Source organism: Zootoca vivipara, chromosome 4, assembly GCF_963506605.1.
Source record: "Zootoca vivipara chromosome 4, rZooViv1.1, whole genome shotgun sequence".
Classification (NCBI taxonomy): domain Eukaryota; kingdom Metazoa; phylum Chordata; class Lepidosauria; order Squamata; family Lacertidae; genus Zootoca; species Zootoca vivipara.
In genome coordinates this window covers 90,489,316-90,508,150 of record NC_083279.1, presented here as the reverse complement: position 1 = coordinate 90,508,150, position 18,835 = coordinate 90,489,316, and the positions used below count along the sequence as shown (strand labels likewise).

Genomic DNA, 18,835 nt, shown 5'->3' with positions numbered 1-18,835 from the left:
GCAACCGTTAGGCAGCCTATATACCACACCCAGTACAAAGGAAAAATCATGCCCACCTTTAAAGCTTTTAAACGTGCCTGCTCTTCCTCTAGTGCGGCTTGTTTTTCCCTTTCATCTACTTTGGTGAGCGACAGGCCGGTGCTTGCGAGGGAGGAGACTGCATTGGAAAGAGTGGTAGCCCTAGGAAAAGTTGACAGAAGGAAACCTGGCAGTTATACAGATGACACAACAGAGAAAGATGCTCAGCAGAGTTTCACTTTGCTTTATTCCAACCTATAAACATACAACACTCTTTTTTTCTTTTTCTTTTGTAGACTTAACCTGGGAAGCAGATTTTGCCCATGTTTCTGTACAGATTGTACACATTTGATGGAAGGGCAATTTGATGGAAACAATTGAAGTCAGCCATGCTCCATCTATTTCAGGATTCAGTTTACAGTACATATTCACAATGGAATGTGCCCCACTCGGCCTGGTTTTACAAAGTCAAAGCAGCACACAATCTCTAGGACTTCCGAGAGATAAAATGACATAGCACTGTTAGACACCACTTCAGTCTAGTCTAGATCACATGCATTTTCCTTACTGTTCTTATTTCATCTTGTTTTAGTTTGCCTTCATAGGTCCTGAAATCTAGAAGCTATATCAGTTCATTTCAAAGTGTGTGGCCAATGCTATATTGGTGACAAAGGCAAGAGAAAGCTGCTACCACAACCTTCTGCACTGCTGTAGTGGTTGGTGTGCGGAGATAAGCAGGTTGAGTTCTTCTAGCAGTTGTGGGCTGCATCCACCCAAGTCATGCAGCATATCCTGCCCTGCATTCCAATGAACTCAAGGGGGCATGCATGGTTTCCCCTCCCTCTTCTTATACTAGAAACCCAGTGAGGTAGGTTTGGCTGAAAGACTGACTGGTCAAGTTACAGGTAGGTAGCAGTGTTGGTCTGCCGTAGTCGAAACACAATAAAGATATTCCTTCCAGTAGCACCTTATAGACCAACTAAGTTTGTCATTAGTATGAGCTTTCGTGTGCATGCATACTTCTTCAGAATGGCACTTCTTCATGTGCCATTTGCAATCAGTTTATAGCACAACCAAATAGTCAAGCTAATAGTCAATACTCTGGACTGTACCACTTTAGGTTTAGGTGTGGGCACTGGGGTTATGCTTCCTCAGACCTTTATGCAAGAAAGCAGAAAGACTCACCAAATCCTTCTATTTGATATGTGATCTCATGTGCAGTAAATTGAACCACCATGGAGGAAATTTCCCCACTTGCAATTGCCCACCTGCTGCCCAAAGTGGCACAATCTAGAAAAATAGTTAACACTTAACTCTTTTGGACATATAAACAGATTCCACTAATTGTCTTATGATCAAAACGTGTGAAGTATATTTGAGGAATCTTCAAGCATTGCCCAACATATGGTGCCAACTACAAGGAGAATTTAAAACATGCCTGCTTGCAGCAGTAGAGTCTTTGATTTTCTTTCCTTCTAAGGAGGCTAAGTGCTGTTCCAATGCATCAAGAAGGCTGCTTGGTGCCTACAAAAGAAAATCAGTGGTCTTTGAGAAATTAAAGGCTAAAAATGTCAGGTCCTCCAGTCGCAAAGAATTCAACAATAAGCAGGTAAATAAGCAGGCAGCAGCTCTTAACGGCACCATCACCAAAATTTTATTTAAACTGCTGCATGGTACATATGACCCTAGATTGCTCATTTTTTTAAAAAAACAACTCATCCGTGTATTGAAGAGAAATAGAAAAGGACGGCACAAGGAAAAAATGGCACATTCATGAATGAGTAGTCACTATGTTCCAAGGGTAAAACTTGAAAGCAGCTACTAAGCCACATAAACATGTTAATGCACTATTAATCTTTACCAACATGAATTAGTATTTTGGGTGCAAATGCTTATATTTATATAAGCATGCATCTCTATTACAGAATTTAAGCTGATTTAAAATTTAGCAATCTACTGCTTCGAAGTATAGTAGTTTAGCAAAGATCATTAGCTTTGAAACAGAGCAACTGAGAAACGTTCTGAAGTCTAACAATGGAACAAGCAACAGATTCAACCCCCCCCCTTTAAAACAAACCCTCCAATTTAAGAACATGGTAACGACCAATTAAAGCAGTAGTGATTACACCAAGGTCTTCTGATTATGAAAGGCCAAACGGACGTGCACAACAAATGCATAAAATCATCTACCTGAGAAAGATCTGGTATGTCTCCTCTGTCTATCCCCACTTGCTGTAACAACAAATAGATTTAATAAGAAATAGGCCTTAACCATGTTTGGCTAAAGACAGGATGAAGAAAACACAATGAAGGTAAAATGAAAGGGAAAAAAGCTGTTCTACACACTATGAAGGAACATATCACTCAAGAAAAAAACAACCTGTAAAGAAAAATATAAACTTGCTTACTTTAGTGTGTCAACGGTATATATCAATAACGCCCAACGCAGCCAAGGTCATTTTTAATGATTTTGCCAAAAACACGTACATAGAGATTTTACCAGCTCTGCAGTCCTTCTCTTTTTGTGTCATATGCTATAGAAGGGGATGAAGAGCCTCTTTTCTGAAGAATAAGTGATCAAAATCTATCCTGACCAGAGTTACTAGGAATGGCCTTTGGTTTACAATATAATTTATTTCAACAATGGAATAAGCAAAGTTAATGCTAATAAAACAGGTTTCCTGTTGGACTCCTGACGGCTGTTTGTATCCTTGCAACTACAATCCTGGTCAAATTGCAAGCTTGTGCACACCCCTTTGCTGCTGCCATCAAGACTGCACCTTTACATTAAGGAGCAACCTACAAAGAACTGCAGAAGAAAACAGGGAGCAAGGCAGAGAACTTATGAGAACCTTTGCCACTCATTCTTTCCCCAATGCAATGAGCTGAATGTATGCGTCGGAGGGTGCCTGTGTGGCTGAGCTCAGAACAAACATTCTCTGTGACCCAACTCACTGCACCTTAGTTGCAGAAATAGACTGAGGCTTCTGCTACAGCTGTGGCAACGGGAGGCAGGGGGGCTCAGGAAAAAAACAAGTGGAAAGGTCATTTTATCCCCATCTGCAGTGTTGTTACGGGGGAGGGGAGAAAGCTCCAAGCTCAACTTCTTGTCCCAGGTGGTGTGAGGACACATACACAACCCTTGCCAGCCAATGCTTTTGAGTTTTTTTAGGGGGTGGGGAGAGCTGGATATCACAACAGATTTAGTCCAGGAATGGCTAGCCTTCTTTGGTCTGAGGGCAGCATTCATTGTTGGCAACCCTCCAAAGGGCTGCAAGCCAGCAGTGGGCACAGCCAAAACAAAAATTGGGAATGGCAAAGTTTCATCCTTTTGCATGTCACCACTGCTAGTCGGTCAAAGCACTGCAGAAACAGGAAGGAGCATTCCCTCCTCTTTCTAGAGTGCTTTGACATGCTAACAGTGGTGGCACAGGAGGAGAAAAGTTACCACCAAATATGCTGTGGGCTAGCATTTCAAGCAGCTTTGTGGGCCTGAGGTGGACTATGGGCTTATAACACCTGACATAGACCTAATTCTCCCCTAACTATCCCATGTGTCCCTTCAAAACCCATTCATTGTCACTAAAGCTTAGAAATAGCATTACACATATTAATGTAAGATGGAACAATTCTCCACCCCAAAATATGAGTATACTTCTTTCCATGTGAGGAATTAATTATCTAAGAAAGGCATGCAGGGATGAAACTTGTGCAGGACTGCCATCTTTCCATTCAATATGTAACAGCTCAAAATACTTGAGTGTACACCACCACAAAGCTGATTCATTCCCACACATTACTTGGTGTCATATGATCGATCTCCTAGGCAGCTTTGAATGAACCAATATTCTCCCTGCGCCCTAACTTAGTGTGGACGGGTCTTTAGCTCACTTTAATCTAAGCATTCTAGCTCAAAAATATTTATCACCATTTTGATTTTTATTCTCCATAAAACTCTCATTAATAGCATTTAGTCATTATGAATGATGACAGAACTGGATGGACCAGTAATTTTTACCTCTGCAACTTTGAGAAACTCAGAAATCCTTGTCATTCTAGTCAGAAACTTCTTATATATGTCAAGGCCTTCTTTGCATTGATTCTTTTTCATGTCAAAGTATTTTTCTACAAAATAAGAGAATTTTAAAAATAAGAGTCATCAATGTGTTTGTTTACAGTTTAATAGCGTTGATGTCATTTAAACAAAATGCTAAACCATTACAAGAATTACCCTAGCCACCTCCTTGGTTTGCACATTACCCCCCTTCTCTGGTGCAGCCACAAGAAGATTTGAAGCTTGCTTAATTTTTTTTATCAACTGCAGTTTGGTGTGTCACCCAAAACCCTCATCTGTTGTTAATCTTAACTATGGTTAGTGAAAACCCCCCAGCTTGGACAGCATGACAAACTGCAGCTAATCTGAAATTGAAGCAAAACCTTCTAAAGTTCTCAGTGCAGCCAAGCTTTTTGGGGGGGCGGAGTGAGGGTGTGTGTGTGTGTGTGTGTGTGTGTGTGTGTGTGTGTGTGTGTAAGCCTGGGCTAAGTTCATTTTTGCCAACCTCAGCTATGGCTCACCATTATATCCAAACCAGCCAAATGAGTAAACCATTTACAAAGATCAGAGGTGTTTGCCAAGCAAATGGATAACCTTCACCCTTCACCAAGCTCTTCTTCACTCTATCATGCGTTTTTGTTTAGGCTCAAGAGCTGGAGATTAGGTGCAGGAACAGCAATTTCAAAGTACTGTAAGACATAGTAGGAAGCCTCAAGTTCTCAGACCGAAGTAAAAGTTAGAATCGCAAGTCTATGGTTATAGTTAGAAAGTAAAACCCTGCATTTGCAAAGGCCGTATTTAAGTCACTCTAGTATTACTGATGAACAGCAACATGTTAAGAATTTGCACTAAAGAACAACTCCTCTTACTCAAGCCTGATTTTGTTAAGGGTGACCATTTCCCCTGGAGCAGGCAGAAAACCAGACACCCAAAAGTGATTGCAATGTGACTCCTTCAGTCCAGAGATCTATTTTACAGTGAATGCACAAAATAGAGAGTGTCAACAGCCAGAAGGGAATGGTATTAATCTTGACTATTAAGTGTCACTGAGTTACTGAATGAAATTTTCAGTGTTCACAGACTAAACTCAATCAAGTTTATTTATTTACATCCACACACTTTGGGATTTATTTACTTTTACTTTCACCTATTTGGCAGGAGTTTGTCAGCATTTGTTGTATAGTAGTAGTATAGCAAGCTTTATCCCAATATCTCAGGGTGATTCACAGCATAAAAATGTGGAAAAACCCCACAGAGTACATAAAACTAAAACTAAACAATAACCACCCCCTCTCACAATGATTATGATTTCAGATAGAAATTAAATATCCAACATGGTGTAGAAGGGAAAGGCAAACTAGGAACATTTTCCTCAACAAAATATAACCCAAAACAAAATCCCAAAGTTATTCTAAAGTTGTGAATGAGCATGCTTTGCTGCATGCTGCACCACAATCTCCATTTTACTTTACAGCAACCATTCACATTATAAGCAATCCAGGAGAACCACAGTGGGCTACCAAGTACTAGTAAGTAAATAGTTTCAACTTTTTTACTGGCTCAACTTTCATTCCTGTATGGACAACCCAATGCATAAAGATTCAGCAGGTAGGTACAGACTGTATACCAAAGTAAATATAATAATCATAATGGCACAACTGGGCCATACCGTACCATGCACTAATCTTGTTGCAGACATATTGCATGAAGAATCTAAGAACTGCCCTGCCAAATCAAACCAAAGGTCCATCTAGCCTAGCATCCTATTGCCAACAGCAGCTAAACAACTGTCTCTGAGAAGCCTACAAATTATAGCATGAAGAAAATAGCTCTTTCCCATTGTTGCTCTTGTTGACTGCCCCAGTCCCTTTCAACTGCAGCCTGAAAGCTGGAAATACTTCAGGTGAAACATTTTTACCTCCAAAGATTAAATGCTCCAGCTGCTATATTTCTGCTGCTTTGGATGCTATTAAAGAGAAGCAGGAGCATACAAAAAGAGTTGCCTACCCATGCCTAACAGGATTCATTGTTTATTTGTACAAATGCATAGATGAATGCCGCACACTAACTTTCCCGTTATCAACTCCAGCATTTCCTCTTCACATTGTATGTGGGACAAACCCTATTCAGAAGCACAAAGGAATCCCTAGCCTACTCCTCTCTCCTCTGGAGGTATGGCAGCTCTCCATGAGGAAGTGTAAAGTATTCCAACCCACAAATTCCACTTATGAAAGCCGCCCTAAAGAGAGAGTGCCAAAAGCTAAATTAGCTAACAAAATTGTCACCTTCCCTAAGATCCAAAGAGAAAATTGTCAGCTTTGCAGGTTGGTTGTGTGGTAGCCGGACAAGAAAATTATAGTTCAAGCAAGTCATTTTTCATGCCAAAAATACTCCAGACTAGCTTAGGCACCTACATATTTCTGTTTACATGTAAAGAGAAGCAGCTCTTTAAGGCAGTTTAAAATTGTCTTCCAGGAAGTCAAAACAAAGATCACTGTCTTGCCTACTAAGTACAATGAAGAGATGTAAAAAAAAAGTAGTATTTACCCAACAGGTTAATAATCCCTTCATTATATGCTGCAAAGAGTCTAATGGCATCTTTGAAGAGAAGCATGAAAGCAGCATTAATTACGCCATTTGTAAGTTCATTGCTGTTGACCTGCCAGTGAGAAGAAAGAAGTTAGTTCAATTTGAAAAACAAACAAACATCCACAGCTATATCCTGTCTTCAGTATGCAGGAGAAAGATCGGTCTTGCCTTTTGACATTGTGCACTATAAATTTGTGACATGACAACCTGGTGAAATAAAGGCACTCGTTGGCTTTGGGAACTCTGCAGCAGTTGCACGCAAGCGGCTTTCCAAGCGACAAGGGGGTGTGCCAGTGACCTCCAACTACCATGCAAATGCTGGGGCAAGTTGCTACCGTGGTTGGTGCTCTCAGTTCCTATCGGAACAGCTGTCTATCGCTACCAAGAGAACATATAGTTTAAGATAGTTAGCATTTGCCAACTCAGAGAAATTACTGCTTGCATCACCAACACGTATTAGAACCAAACATTTTCTTCCGCATAGGAGACTAAATTTGAACATTTTTTTTTTACTACCTTTAGCCAGAAAGGGCAGAAATATAAACAGGGCATTTATAAGACATTAAGAGGTAGTGTTTTATGAAACCAGGAGTAGGTAGTCTAGCCTTTATCCATGCCATAAGTAAAGCACTTACATTGAAATCAAGAAGTGCATCCATCTGGTTTTGTATTATTGGTACTGTTTTTAGGAGTTTCTCAGTATTCATAGTCCTCATGACTCCGTCAGCACTAAGAGAATGGGGAAGTGAGAAACAAATCAGTAAGCAAAACATATTTGGCATGATGCACACAGAGATGGCTGACATAGGGCATTCCGCTCTTCTCTCTCCCCTTTTCCCTACCCCTGCAACCCATGTGCATGCAGAAAAGCAATATGCCAGACCGCTAAGGATAATAGGAGTCCTGTGTCCAGCTCTTGCTCTCTGCCCAGTCCATGGAATTTGTCTGGCTACAACAGGGAAAACTGGATGTCTTGCCCCAACTTCCAGCCCCAGGAGTTGGGGGAGTGGTCCTGCAAGGAGAACTCCCATGGGATTTCTGGCCTTTTGACTCTAGGTGTAAATAATTTGGGGAAAGAAGTGCTTAGTGCTAACGCTGGCAAGCTTTGTGGTTTCATTTGGATGTTATTGTATATTGGTAACTTCATGTTTAGATATGTAAGGCATTTTATAATATTTTAAATCATTGTGTAGTTTTATGCTACAGTGATTGTATTTGTGAGTTAAACTACTTAACTCTCTCCTACTCTAGGTTTTTAAGCAGGGGTTGGATGACCATCTGTCACGAATGCTTTAGCTGAGATTCTTAAAACTCAAAGGTATTGCATTTTGGGGGGGGTTGGACTAAATGACCCTTGGTGTCCCTTCCAGCTCTATGATTTTATTATTCTACTTGCTGCAAAAGCAAGCAAGAAGATCAACAGCAAGAGAAACATTACTAAGTTGAGAGTAACTCAAGAGCTATCCAAGTTCCTAAATGTCTCAGCCAAGTTTTAAAGGTGTGTCATGACTATTAAACATTTCAGACTCAATTAAAGGAACAGAAATGGCAAAGCAGAATTCTACTCATCTTTCTATTTTTTAATACTCTTAATGTCAGTCATTTCAAATTTTCAAGAACACAGAAGTCACAAGACCTTTGAACTACTTTCAGTACAAGTTGTACCAGCTGGTGTCCAATGAAATCACTATGTGAGTTGTTCTACTTGTGCAAAGGAACTTCTTCTCCTGTCCCCCTCAAATCTACTCTGCCCTTATGTAATAATGCTTATGAACTTCCTATAAAGCAATGAATAGTCACTGTTAAAGCAGTATGATGGACTAGATTGACATCTGGTCTGACACAGCAAGGCTCTTACGTTCATTATCAAATAACACAAATCTAAAGCTTCCTTGGGCGTGTAGAACTAGTCACATAGTTGACTGCAATCCCAAGTGATTACAGACCCAGGGCTGGCAGAGACAGGATAAAAGCCTGACAGCACAAGGCACAGGGATGGGAGCAAAGGGCTGGACTTCTATGGAAATGCAGTTGCTACTGGTGAAGAGCTTTTGGAATGTCTCTTCTCCCAGACTACTTGACAAAACACCAGCATTTAAAAGCTCACTCAAATATGCTCCATAGTGCTGATTCCCTCTAGTACATACTTTTGAGTTTTCAGAATTTTATATCCAAAATTCTTTTCGAGGAATGCCTTCCTTACTCAGCCTTCATCAACTTAAAAGCCCTTGCTGCCAGCTTAAATAATAATAATAAATACTGAGCTTCCAACTTCAAGTCCAGAATTATTAATTAAACTTGCTCGTCACTTTTATTTGTCAAATTTAATATGACTGTTTTGACAAAATGTGTTTTGTAGAGGCTGCAGAACTCACTGCAGCTATTTAGATCAGCACTACATCAACCCTCTGATCTGCAAAGTTCTTCCTTTCCTAAAAGCACACACACATACACACAGCCTTCTAATTAAAAAACATACAAATAAAAAACACCTGGGAACCAAATAATTACCTAGCTGGAGCACAAAACACAGTGGTGTAAAAACAGATCTTGGTTCCATTGGTAGCAAGACTTAACCTTCTAGCAAGACTTAACCTTCTAGGAGTCAATTATTCGTTTGAAGTTGCATTTTTACATTTAAGGAAACATATGAGTAATTAGAACAGAAGCTAATTACACATTAAAATGAATTTATTTCAGACAATGTAATCCTTACCCTCTTTTTACTTTTGTGAAATCAAAAGCTACTTGTCTGTAGGAAACTGCTTTTTCATTCAAATACCTGCTATATCTTCTGATAAATGTGGACATATCATACCCTAAAGAAGAGAAAGACAAAACAAATTAGCTCCCTGTTTTGTATGAACACTTATGACTAAACATTAAGAAAGTTACAATTTAAATTCACAGGATCATCATTTGGATCCTATGGACAAATATATCTAAATTACTGTGAAAATCAAAGAAATTAAAAGCACAGATTTCCATATACAAGTGATTTCACACAAAGACATGCCCTGAGCTTCCTCTTCTCCCACATTTCTTGTTTAACTAAATTAGAACTTGTACATCTCCCTCTCTAACTGTAGAAATCATTTTATGGGCCAGCTTCATTAGCTGTATACTAAAGATGATGTCTCTGTTATTTCCTTATGAATGTTAATGGTTCCATTTTTGGGGTGTGTGTGTGGACTTTTTACTATTGAACTACAGACTATTGTAGAATACAGAGAAGTTTAAGCACTTGGGAGAGGTCTCCACCAGAAGGGTTACACTTTTCAGAATGATAACTGAGTCCTGAAGCAATGATGCTGCTATAAAGACACCTTCAAGGATGTCATGACTCACTTGAAACAAACCAAATGATTTACCTTGCAATCCACTTTTGTCCAAGAAATTGCTCAAGTTAAACAATGTGTTCCTGGAAGCCAGATACTGGATAAAACGCTAGAAGGGATAAAAAGGCATTGGATTATTTGACTGGAATTGTACATAGCTCTTTGTGTGTATCTTATCATTAATGCAGAGTGACCTAGGTCAGAATGCCTATAAGCCAGGCTTCCCCAATCTGGTACCCTCCAGGTTTCGGAACTACAGCTTTCATTAGCCCAGAAAGCACAGTTTGGATCTCAAACTACAGTTTGGTGTAATGTCTGAATTGATTCAGCTGTGATGTGATTACAGAAAAATCTTCTCAAATTGTCCAATCCAAATAAGCAAACCAGAGCAGTTCCCATGCTGGCCTCTCACACACGGATCCAAAGGCATTTCAAATGCCTGCTTTTTAAACTGAACTATCCGAGTTGATGAGCTAGAGCAGGCATCCCCAAACTGCGGCCCTCCAGATGTTTTAGCCTACAACTCCCATGATTCCTAGCTAACAGGACCAGTGGTCGGGGAAGATGGGAATTGTAGTCCAAAACATCTGGAGGGCCGAAGTTTGGGGATGCCTGAGCTAGAGCTATTTAGACAGGAATACCATCCTGGAAGTAAAAAAAAAAGGTATTTACCTTGTAAGTCGTACCACAGTGCACGCAGTCTCAAGAAATGTAAGGCAGGTTCTGAATACAAATATTTTTGTGCTCATCCTTTTAATTGGGGTGGGCATAGTATGTTCTCTTTCATTTTCTTATATTTAACTTGTAACAGTGTCATCATGCTGCAGTTTGCTTGGCCACAGCAAGTGGCAATATGAAGTATAGAGTGATGAGAGGCAATAAGTGGGCAGCCAAGGTGAGCTGCAGACAAACAGCCAGAACAGGATGCAGCAACCACCCTGCTCTGTTGGCTCCAATGTCTGCCAGCCCTGTGGTGTCTACCCAAAGTATCCACAGTCCAAGGCTATCTGTCACTGCTACTGGCAATCTTCATCCCCAACCAGCCTGGAGATCATCTGCTGCTTCCACATCCCAAGCAGCTGATCAGGATGCAGTAAGAGCACCATGGCAATGCGGAAAGTGGCCAGAAGTGGCAGCCAGCCAGCATGTGGATCCACTGCTATCACCTACACCACATACCAGGCATTGCAGATAAGTCAGCAGCATGCAGGATACAGGAGCACCCCTCAGGAGAAGCAACTGGGCCAAAAGCAACATCCCCAGTTCCAAGCCTGCCCTTAATGCACACACCCCGCCCCCTTGTTCCTTTGCCTGAGCCCTATAGTGACTGACTACACAGACACAAAGAAACACCCAAGGTGAACAAAGGAAGACCATCCATCTTTCTCACGCCTGCAACCCTTCATTCAGCCTGGGGATTGGTAAGATTTAAAGGGGAGTGCGGAGTTTGGTGAGCAATGCAAGTAGGAACACAGCCCCCAGTATATACTGGATAAGCATTTTAGGTCTTGTTTTACTGCTGTTTTTATATTTTTCTTCTTGTTGTATTATAATTTTTTGTCCTATAAGTCACTTGGAAGCACTGATGTAAAAAGCAGCAAAAGACTATATTAAGATAAATATGTATTCTAGAACACATTGAATCCCATTTGGACAAGAAGACTGGATCACTACAACTATGACCTACTCTGAACAGTGAATGAACTTACATGCATTGGTGACATTTAGCCAGTAAACAATTTAACCATATGGTAAATGATGCAGACTTCAAATGACTCATATTAGTCCCATTCATTCCTCAGCCAGCCCACAAGTGCCTTTTCCTTCTCTGATAATACCCTCATCAATGCCAAATACATGAACTGAGCAGTATAAATAAAACTTTTGTAATAGCATAGTATGAGGTAAGGAAGTGTTTTAAGAATGAGATCCTGAATTTATTTCACATGGTGATGTGGCACCATTGTTCTGCAAAATGCCCTACTTCTTTTCCCCTCCCTTTCAACAGGAAAGATTATGTTTCTGTGATATAAATTAATTCAGGCAATATGTAGCCAGAAAAATAAAATAATAATCATTCATGTTCAAACACTATCCTCTGCATTCTCCCAAGTTATGACTGATCACATGCATTATGGAAACACAACTGAACAAATGTGTTATAGTTTTACTGAAGGGGTGATATATATTTAACCAAAACAAAACAAAAAACCTGTTTTGAGATGTGGAACCTAAGGAAGACTGTGGAATGCAAAAATAACATTACTCCTCAGAAGTTATTGCAAGCTGATTATTTCTAAACTGCCCCTATTATTTGTTCCCACCCTTTCTGGATTTTCTATAGTTCAATTCTATAGCTGTAGACAAAATTAACACTAACAATTTTCACAAATACTACAGATCAAGTTGTTTAAACTTGACCAATATCCTCAATGCCTTTTGACCAGATCCCTAACCACTGGTCATGCTGGATGCAATTAATGTGAGCTGAAGTCCTCAGGAATACAGGTTACCAATCCCTATTTTAGAGACACTTACAAACTTATTTATGGCATGTAAGTGATCAAGATCATCCAAATACGCTTTCACAATTTTTGCCAGGGAACATGCATTAGTTAAGCCTCGGGCTGTTTTTAAATACCATTCATTATCCCCAATGCAGGGCAAAAAGCCAGGTTGCACTGAATAAGCCAATTCTCTAATGTATGAGTGATCTGCAGTAATACAGTAAGTTACCTCATTTCCGTACACCATTAGATGGTGTGTTGTGATGAGTGACTTGAATACCACCACCCAGCTACTGTTCATTGTCCTTTCGAACAAGCTGTCCGCCAACTGTGGGATATTTACGTTCATCTCATTTGTGCACTGTATTAAATCTGCAACACAAAGAAATTCTCATTGATATTTAAAACAGCAACAGGTTCCATTCAATGAGAGAGGAGAGAATTCTATGGACTACTGGCTGCATTTGCACATCACGTTAAGTCATAAACTGATTTGCTATGGAGCAGAAGCCTACTACACACTGCTGAACTACTCCCTTCATCAAGCTGGGAGCCATAAACCATGAGCTTAGAGTGATGTGTCAACCAATGCTCATTATTATTACATTATTATTTACTGAACTGATTAGTCTTTTTATGAAAACTTAAAGCAACTTACAAAATATAGCATACAACCAAACCATGTTTGTTCTCGCAAACAAACCAGAACTGCTAAGTCAGTAACAAATCTTGGCTTAACATTGTGGTTTGTTTGGTGAGAAAGAAAAAAAAGGACTGGGTTCCAATAGTCACACTAAACCAGGATGTGCAGTTTCTTGTTCCCAGCTCAAAGGGAATAACGCAACAGGAGTGATTCAGCAGTGTGCACTAGCAAGCTGCTATGTCGTAGTAAGTCACAGTTTATGGCTTTCTATGACATGTGAACACAGCTGCTCATTTGGTGTGGGATTTCCAGGGCACCTTCAGATGATGCAGGGAGACTGAGACCCAAGTGTAACAGTTCACTCTGGAGTATATGCCCCAGTATCCTCTGTGCAATGCAAAGATCCCATGGCAAATGCTCAGGGTTCCGAAGATTCCCTGAAGGATAACAGTTGGGGGGGGGGGGAGAAAATGAAGCAGGTAACTAAGACTTTAGAATGAGGTATGCACTGGAAGCTTTTTGTTCAGAAGAAGATGGTGTGGAGACAAAAGTTTAATAAAACTTATGAACAGCATGCAGAACAGTTTCTATTCATCATCACCAAACAAAAATTCAGTGAAACTGATGGGTGGTAGATACAGCAAAAAGTAATCACTCTTCATACAGTGCAAAATTAACATATGAAATTCATTAACATCACTATTGAAATAGTTTTTTAAACTTATGCCAACAGAAATAGCACATGACATTCATGAAAATAGAGTATAAAATGCAGAAGACCCACACTGTCACTTCTAGAGGTGGCAATGAACTACAGTTCGTTCTTCTCACACAATAATCCACCCAGACCTGCCCCCAATATAGCCAACAAGAAAAGTTCTTACTGATGTCTTAACTGCACAGTGATGTAGCCTGAAAAAGTTTATCAAATGCATGCCATAAAGAGGGGCTGTTCCATGCACCCACAGATCTATTTTCATGGTTATACAGAACCCCAAGTAAAGGTTCTTAAGACTTTAATCATGGGATTTCGTATGAGTGAAGACTCAAGTTTACTGTACTTAGACCAGGGGTCCCCAAACTACGGCCCCCGGGCCAGATGCGGCCCAATCGGCCTCCCAATCCGGCCCGCGACGCCCCCCGCCGCCCGCCGCCCGCTGCCCGCTCTTACAGCACGCGGCGCGGCGGCGATCAGAAAAATCGGCAAAAAAACGGCGGAAATCCTTTTTGCACATGCGTATGGGCCTCTCCCGACCCAGAAGAGGTCATTTCCGATGCACTTCCGGGTCGGGGGAGGCCCATACGCATGCGCACAAGCGATTTTCGGTGATTTTTTCCCCGCCCGTGTGCGTGTGTGTGTGCGCACGGGCGCGCACTCCTCCGCCCTCCGGCCCGCTGCGCGCGCACTCCCCTGCCCTCCGGCCCGCCGCGCGGTCGGCGCAGCGGGCACCGGCCCACTGCGCGGTAAGTCTGGGGACCCCTGACTTAGACCATCTAGAGCTTTACATGTAGTAATCAGATATCTAAACCAAAACCAGCGTACTTAACTTTACAATCTGACCATGTTAATAGAACAGGGCAGCAACATTTGGCACCAGCTTCAGTTCCTAAACACATTTCAAGCAAAGCCTGTAGTATACACAGTAGTAGTCAACACATGTTACTGAACTAAAAGGTAAAGGGACCCCTGACCATTAGGTCCAGTTTTGGACAACTCTGGGGTTGCGGCGCTCATCTCGAGTTATTGGCCGAGGGAGCCAGCGTACAGCTTCTAGGTCATGTGGCCAGCATGACAAAGCCGCTTCTGGCGAACCAGAACAGTGCACGTAAACGCCGTTTACCTTCCCGCTTAGAGCGGTTACTATTTATCTACTTGCACTTTGACGTGCTTTCGAACTGCTAGGTTGGCAGCAGCTGGGACCGAGCAACGGGAGCTCACCCCGTCGCAGGGATTCGAACCGCCGACCTTCTGATCAGCAAGCCCTAGGCTCTGTGGTTTAATCCACAGCGCCACCTGCGTCCCAGGTCCAAAAGACAGCTGTACATGGGAAGCTTTACATTCTTCTTTGGCAATCACTTGTAGCCAAGTAAGATTGTCTTCTATGCATGAAGTCACAGCAGTTTGAAAATCAAAATTGTTATTTTGTGAAAGCCAGTTTGTACTAGTCCTACTTCTCCTACAATATGCTACTCCAATAGTTCTGTTAGAACAACCCAAGTAGGCTGGTTGACTATATCAATATGCACACACACACACACACACACACACACACACACACAGAGAGAGAGAGAGAGAGAGAGAGAGAGAGAGAGAGAGAGAGAGAGAGAGAGAGAGAGAGAGAGATCTGAAAGAAGCATCAGCTGCACTGCCAAATCTTTACTAGTTGTTTTTCCAAAAATCATCCTCTTAGGAGGCACAATGCTCTGTTCATCCCAGAGACTTGATTTCTGGAGACCGAGCGATAGCAAGGCCAAATGCTCCAAGCCACAAGCATGCAACTCAAGAGGAATTTAGCCATGTTAAAGGACTTGAAGGAGGAATAAGAAGACAAAGCAGATTCAACAGGCTAGAAACACAGCAAGCAGGTCATCTCTATCAAGAGTGTTTGTTTATTTTCAGACAGATTGTACCAACAGAAAGATTGGGAAGTTGCCTTTGATGCTCATGCTTCCTTTCCCACAGCAGAAAATGGTAAAAACCTTATCCAATTTTGCATGACTAACCATTCTTTGTGGACCCAAAGCCACTGCAAATTTCACCCTAAGGGGGAAAGTAACATTTGAATGGCACCAAAGTAGCTTTTCCAACAGTTCCACAAGCAACAACTTTCCTTTAAAAAGAAAAGCAATTCTAGTTCCCCACTGAAGTGCTGCATAAAATGAGTCATGTTTGGAACCCTGTATACTGCTAGGGCCACTTCAAACTAAACTCTTCCATATGTAAGCACTGAATGCAATACTATGTTCCAAATATTAACACATGCCTAATGTGAGAAGTGGCTTAAATTTACTCATGGGTGCTGGAATCATGTGAGAACCCAACTTTTCTCCCTTCAAAATAAAACAGAAACAAGGAAAACAAAAGCCAGCTAAAGGCTTTGACCATTAGCAAGAATAAAGTTCAACACCAATACTTTCTTCAAAGTTAGAGACTTATCTTTGGCAGCCATAGAAATACTTAAGCGATTTAGCAGATTAAAAATGTTAAAGCAGCATTACAGCCATCTAACCTAGCCAGGCTGCCAAGATTTAGTTTAATGGTTTTAATGTTAGAGAGCCCAAGAAGAAGGAACGGAGGAGGCAAGGGCAGAAGACAGCAAAACAGTCTACGGGGGGGGGGGGGACGGGGGGACACAGAAGCCAACCCTTGGTTTTCTTCTTGTCTGAAGCTTCTGTAAATGGAGTCATAGAAATAAAGACTTTAAAATACTCATTGATGTAGTGTTCACTGTTTCCTTAACCAGCCCAAATAGTTTCCTGCCTCCAACTTTCATGACTAAAATGTTAGCTTCCAGTTGCTGTCAACTGAAGTAACTTGTAACAAATCCAACCACTGTTCAGCTTTATATAAAGATGCACTATTCTATGGGTTTTGTTCAAGACTCAAGGGGCTATAAACACCTAGCTTCCAAAAACCTTTAAAATTTTGGCCATATGGAGAGTGTTACTTATGTGCTGGTTCAAGATGAGGGTTTGTAAAATAGGAAAGGAAACACAAAGCTCTCTGGATTCAACTTTTGGTTGGGGCTTACATCATTCACACCTACAAAAGCAAGCTGCAGACCAAACACATGCCAAAACTATTAGTTTTGTGCCCAGTGTCTGCATATTTTCTGTGTTTTCATTGCCGCCTCCAAGTTTCACTTCATACAATGTTCTCATTCATATCCAATAATCTGGAAGCATTTTAAAGTCTCCAATCTACTATTCTCTGGGAAAGAAGCCCCCCTCCCCACACCACATCTGGACATGTCAAGAGCTCATAAGGTTTGATGGGCATTGTGGAAATTTAACTAAAAAGAGCACACATAGCATTTGGTCTTCCACACCTGTTCAGAAAGGATTCAATGACTTCTGAACATGAAGAAACTCTACAATGCTGAAGGGCTAGTACAAAGACTAAAAGCAGTTTTCAAGATAAGTTCAGTACAGGGCTGCTGCCTAAAATGACATATCCATGTGAGGTTCTTTTTGCGCTTCTACCCTGCAATGATTCAGCACACCTAGCAGTGTTGTAAGTGATATCTCAAAGGTTTACCTCAGCCAATGATATACTGGGCAGGAAAATGCACAACACAATATCCTGATACAGATGCACAATATCCTGATATACAGATAAGTTATGCAATGTTCCACAGGAGGAATTTGATACAGGGATGCAAGTTTTTGGAAGTAGAATCAAACATAATATGAAGTTCAAGCTTCAGTTCAAACACAATTAACATATAACAGAAAATGTATCATGCTTAAGTAATAAGCTATTCAAAGAGCAAAACACTAAGATAAGGAGTAGCTTCATTTCCTGTCAAAACCCTTAAGCTAGCACTGGCAAAAGAATGCTTTTAAAAGACCAGGATATTTAAGTACAAAAGGAAGAGGAGAAATTTGGATCCCTTTGAACAAATGGCCCATGCCAAGTTTGCTGCTTGGAGGTATTTTCACAGGATATACAAAAAGTATTCAAATTTTAATCATATCCTATTTTTATAGTTAAGGTGATACGAAGACCTGTAATATTTTGCAGATAAACTGTGGTACAAGCAGCCTTAAACCCAGTAAAACCAAGATGCCCTGTTTTAATAGACACTGCAGCATGTCACATGCATTTAGTTAGTGTATCTCAAAAACTGATGGCAAGATCTGCACAACAGCTCTAGGGACTGACCCAAAGGGCAGCAACTGAGCTCCACTTTCCTCCAGCTTGTAAAGTTCCTCACTCACTGACTCGCCTTCCCCACCACAAAAAAAAACAACTTCTGGGGCTCTAAGAATGTAAGAGCTATGCTAGATCAGACCAGAGCCCTATCTAGTCCAGCATCCCTAAACTCTCCTTTACAAAGCCAACTTCCTGACTCTCTTCTGCTGAATTCAGACTTCTGAGTCTCACAACTTCAATTAAAAATCATGTTTCTAGTCCCTAAAGCTGCAGACAGAAACATAAGCACACACAAATTAAGGGGAGGGACGCGACAAGAATTAGAGAATTTGATGTTTAACTTCACATTTTACTTCATTTGACAACTGACCTGAAATTATCAGGAGGGAATAAGCCCTATGCATAACTTTACATACTGCAAGGTAAAGGCACATTAATATCATAAAAAGGGTGGGGAACAGTGAGACATAGTCCATACCTGTCTACCTTTTTATGTGGCCCTTTGAACTTTATAGTGTTATCAAATTGGTTTCACCTTGATCTTTATCAGGCCATTATTTCATCTCTGTGGGGGATAATTAGCCACATAAGTAATTTAAGAGATGCAACTGTCCAAAGGGCAACACCTACACTAGACTGGTAGAAACAAAAAACACGTTTCTGCCTCCTCACCAAGCAAAGTGTAGAACAGTGTAGAACAAGACAAGTGTAGAACAGCCTTCCTTCAAAGCCTTTTCACTATAATTTTGTGAAACAAAAACTTACTTGACTATTTTGAGCAAGACTGGAGTTGCCTTCTTTGTGTACTTT

General features: G+C 40.9%; 1 protein-coding gene across 5 annotated transcripts in view; it reads right to left on the bottom strand.

Annotated features, from left to right (window-relative positions):
- PICALM (phosphatidylinositol binding clathrin assembly protein) overlaps window positions 1–18,835 on the bottom strand; it is a 73,847-nt gene that overhangs the window by 28,981 nt on the left and 26,031 nt on the right. For all 5 annotated transcript variants that reach the window (XM_035114310.2, XM_035114313.2, XM_035114314.2 and 2 more), the window contains exons 2-10: window positions 12,736–12,878; window positions 10,033–10,108; window positions 9,378–9,480; window positions 7,297–7,390; window positions 6,620–6,731; window positions 4,037–4,143; window positions 2,209–2,250; window positions 1,457–1,542; window positions 57–180 (exon numbers count right to left, since the gene is read on the bottom strand). In XM_035114310.2, the coding sequence (XP_034970201.1) occupies window positions 57–180; window positions 1,457–1,542; window positions 2,209–2,250; window positions 4,037–4,143; window positions 6,620–6,731; window positions 7,297–7,390; window positions 9,378–9,480; window positions 10,033–10,108; window positions 12,736–12,878 (887 nt within the window). The remainder of the gene's footprint in view (window positions 1–56; window positions 181–1,456; window positions 1,543–2,208; window positions 2,251–4,036; window positions 4,144–6,619; window positions 6,732–7,296; window positions 7,391–9,377; window positions 9,481–10,032; window positions 10,109–12,735; window positions 12,879–18,835) is intronic.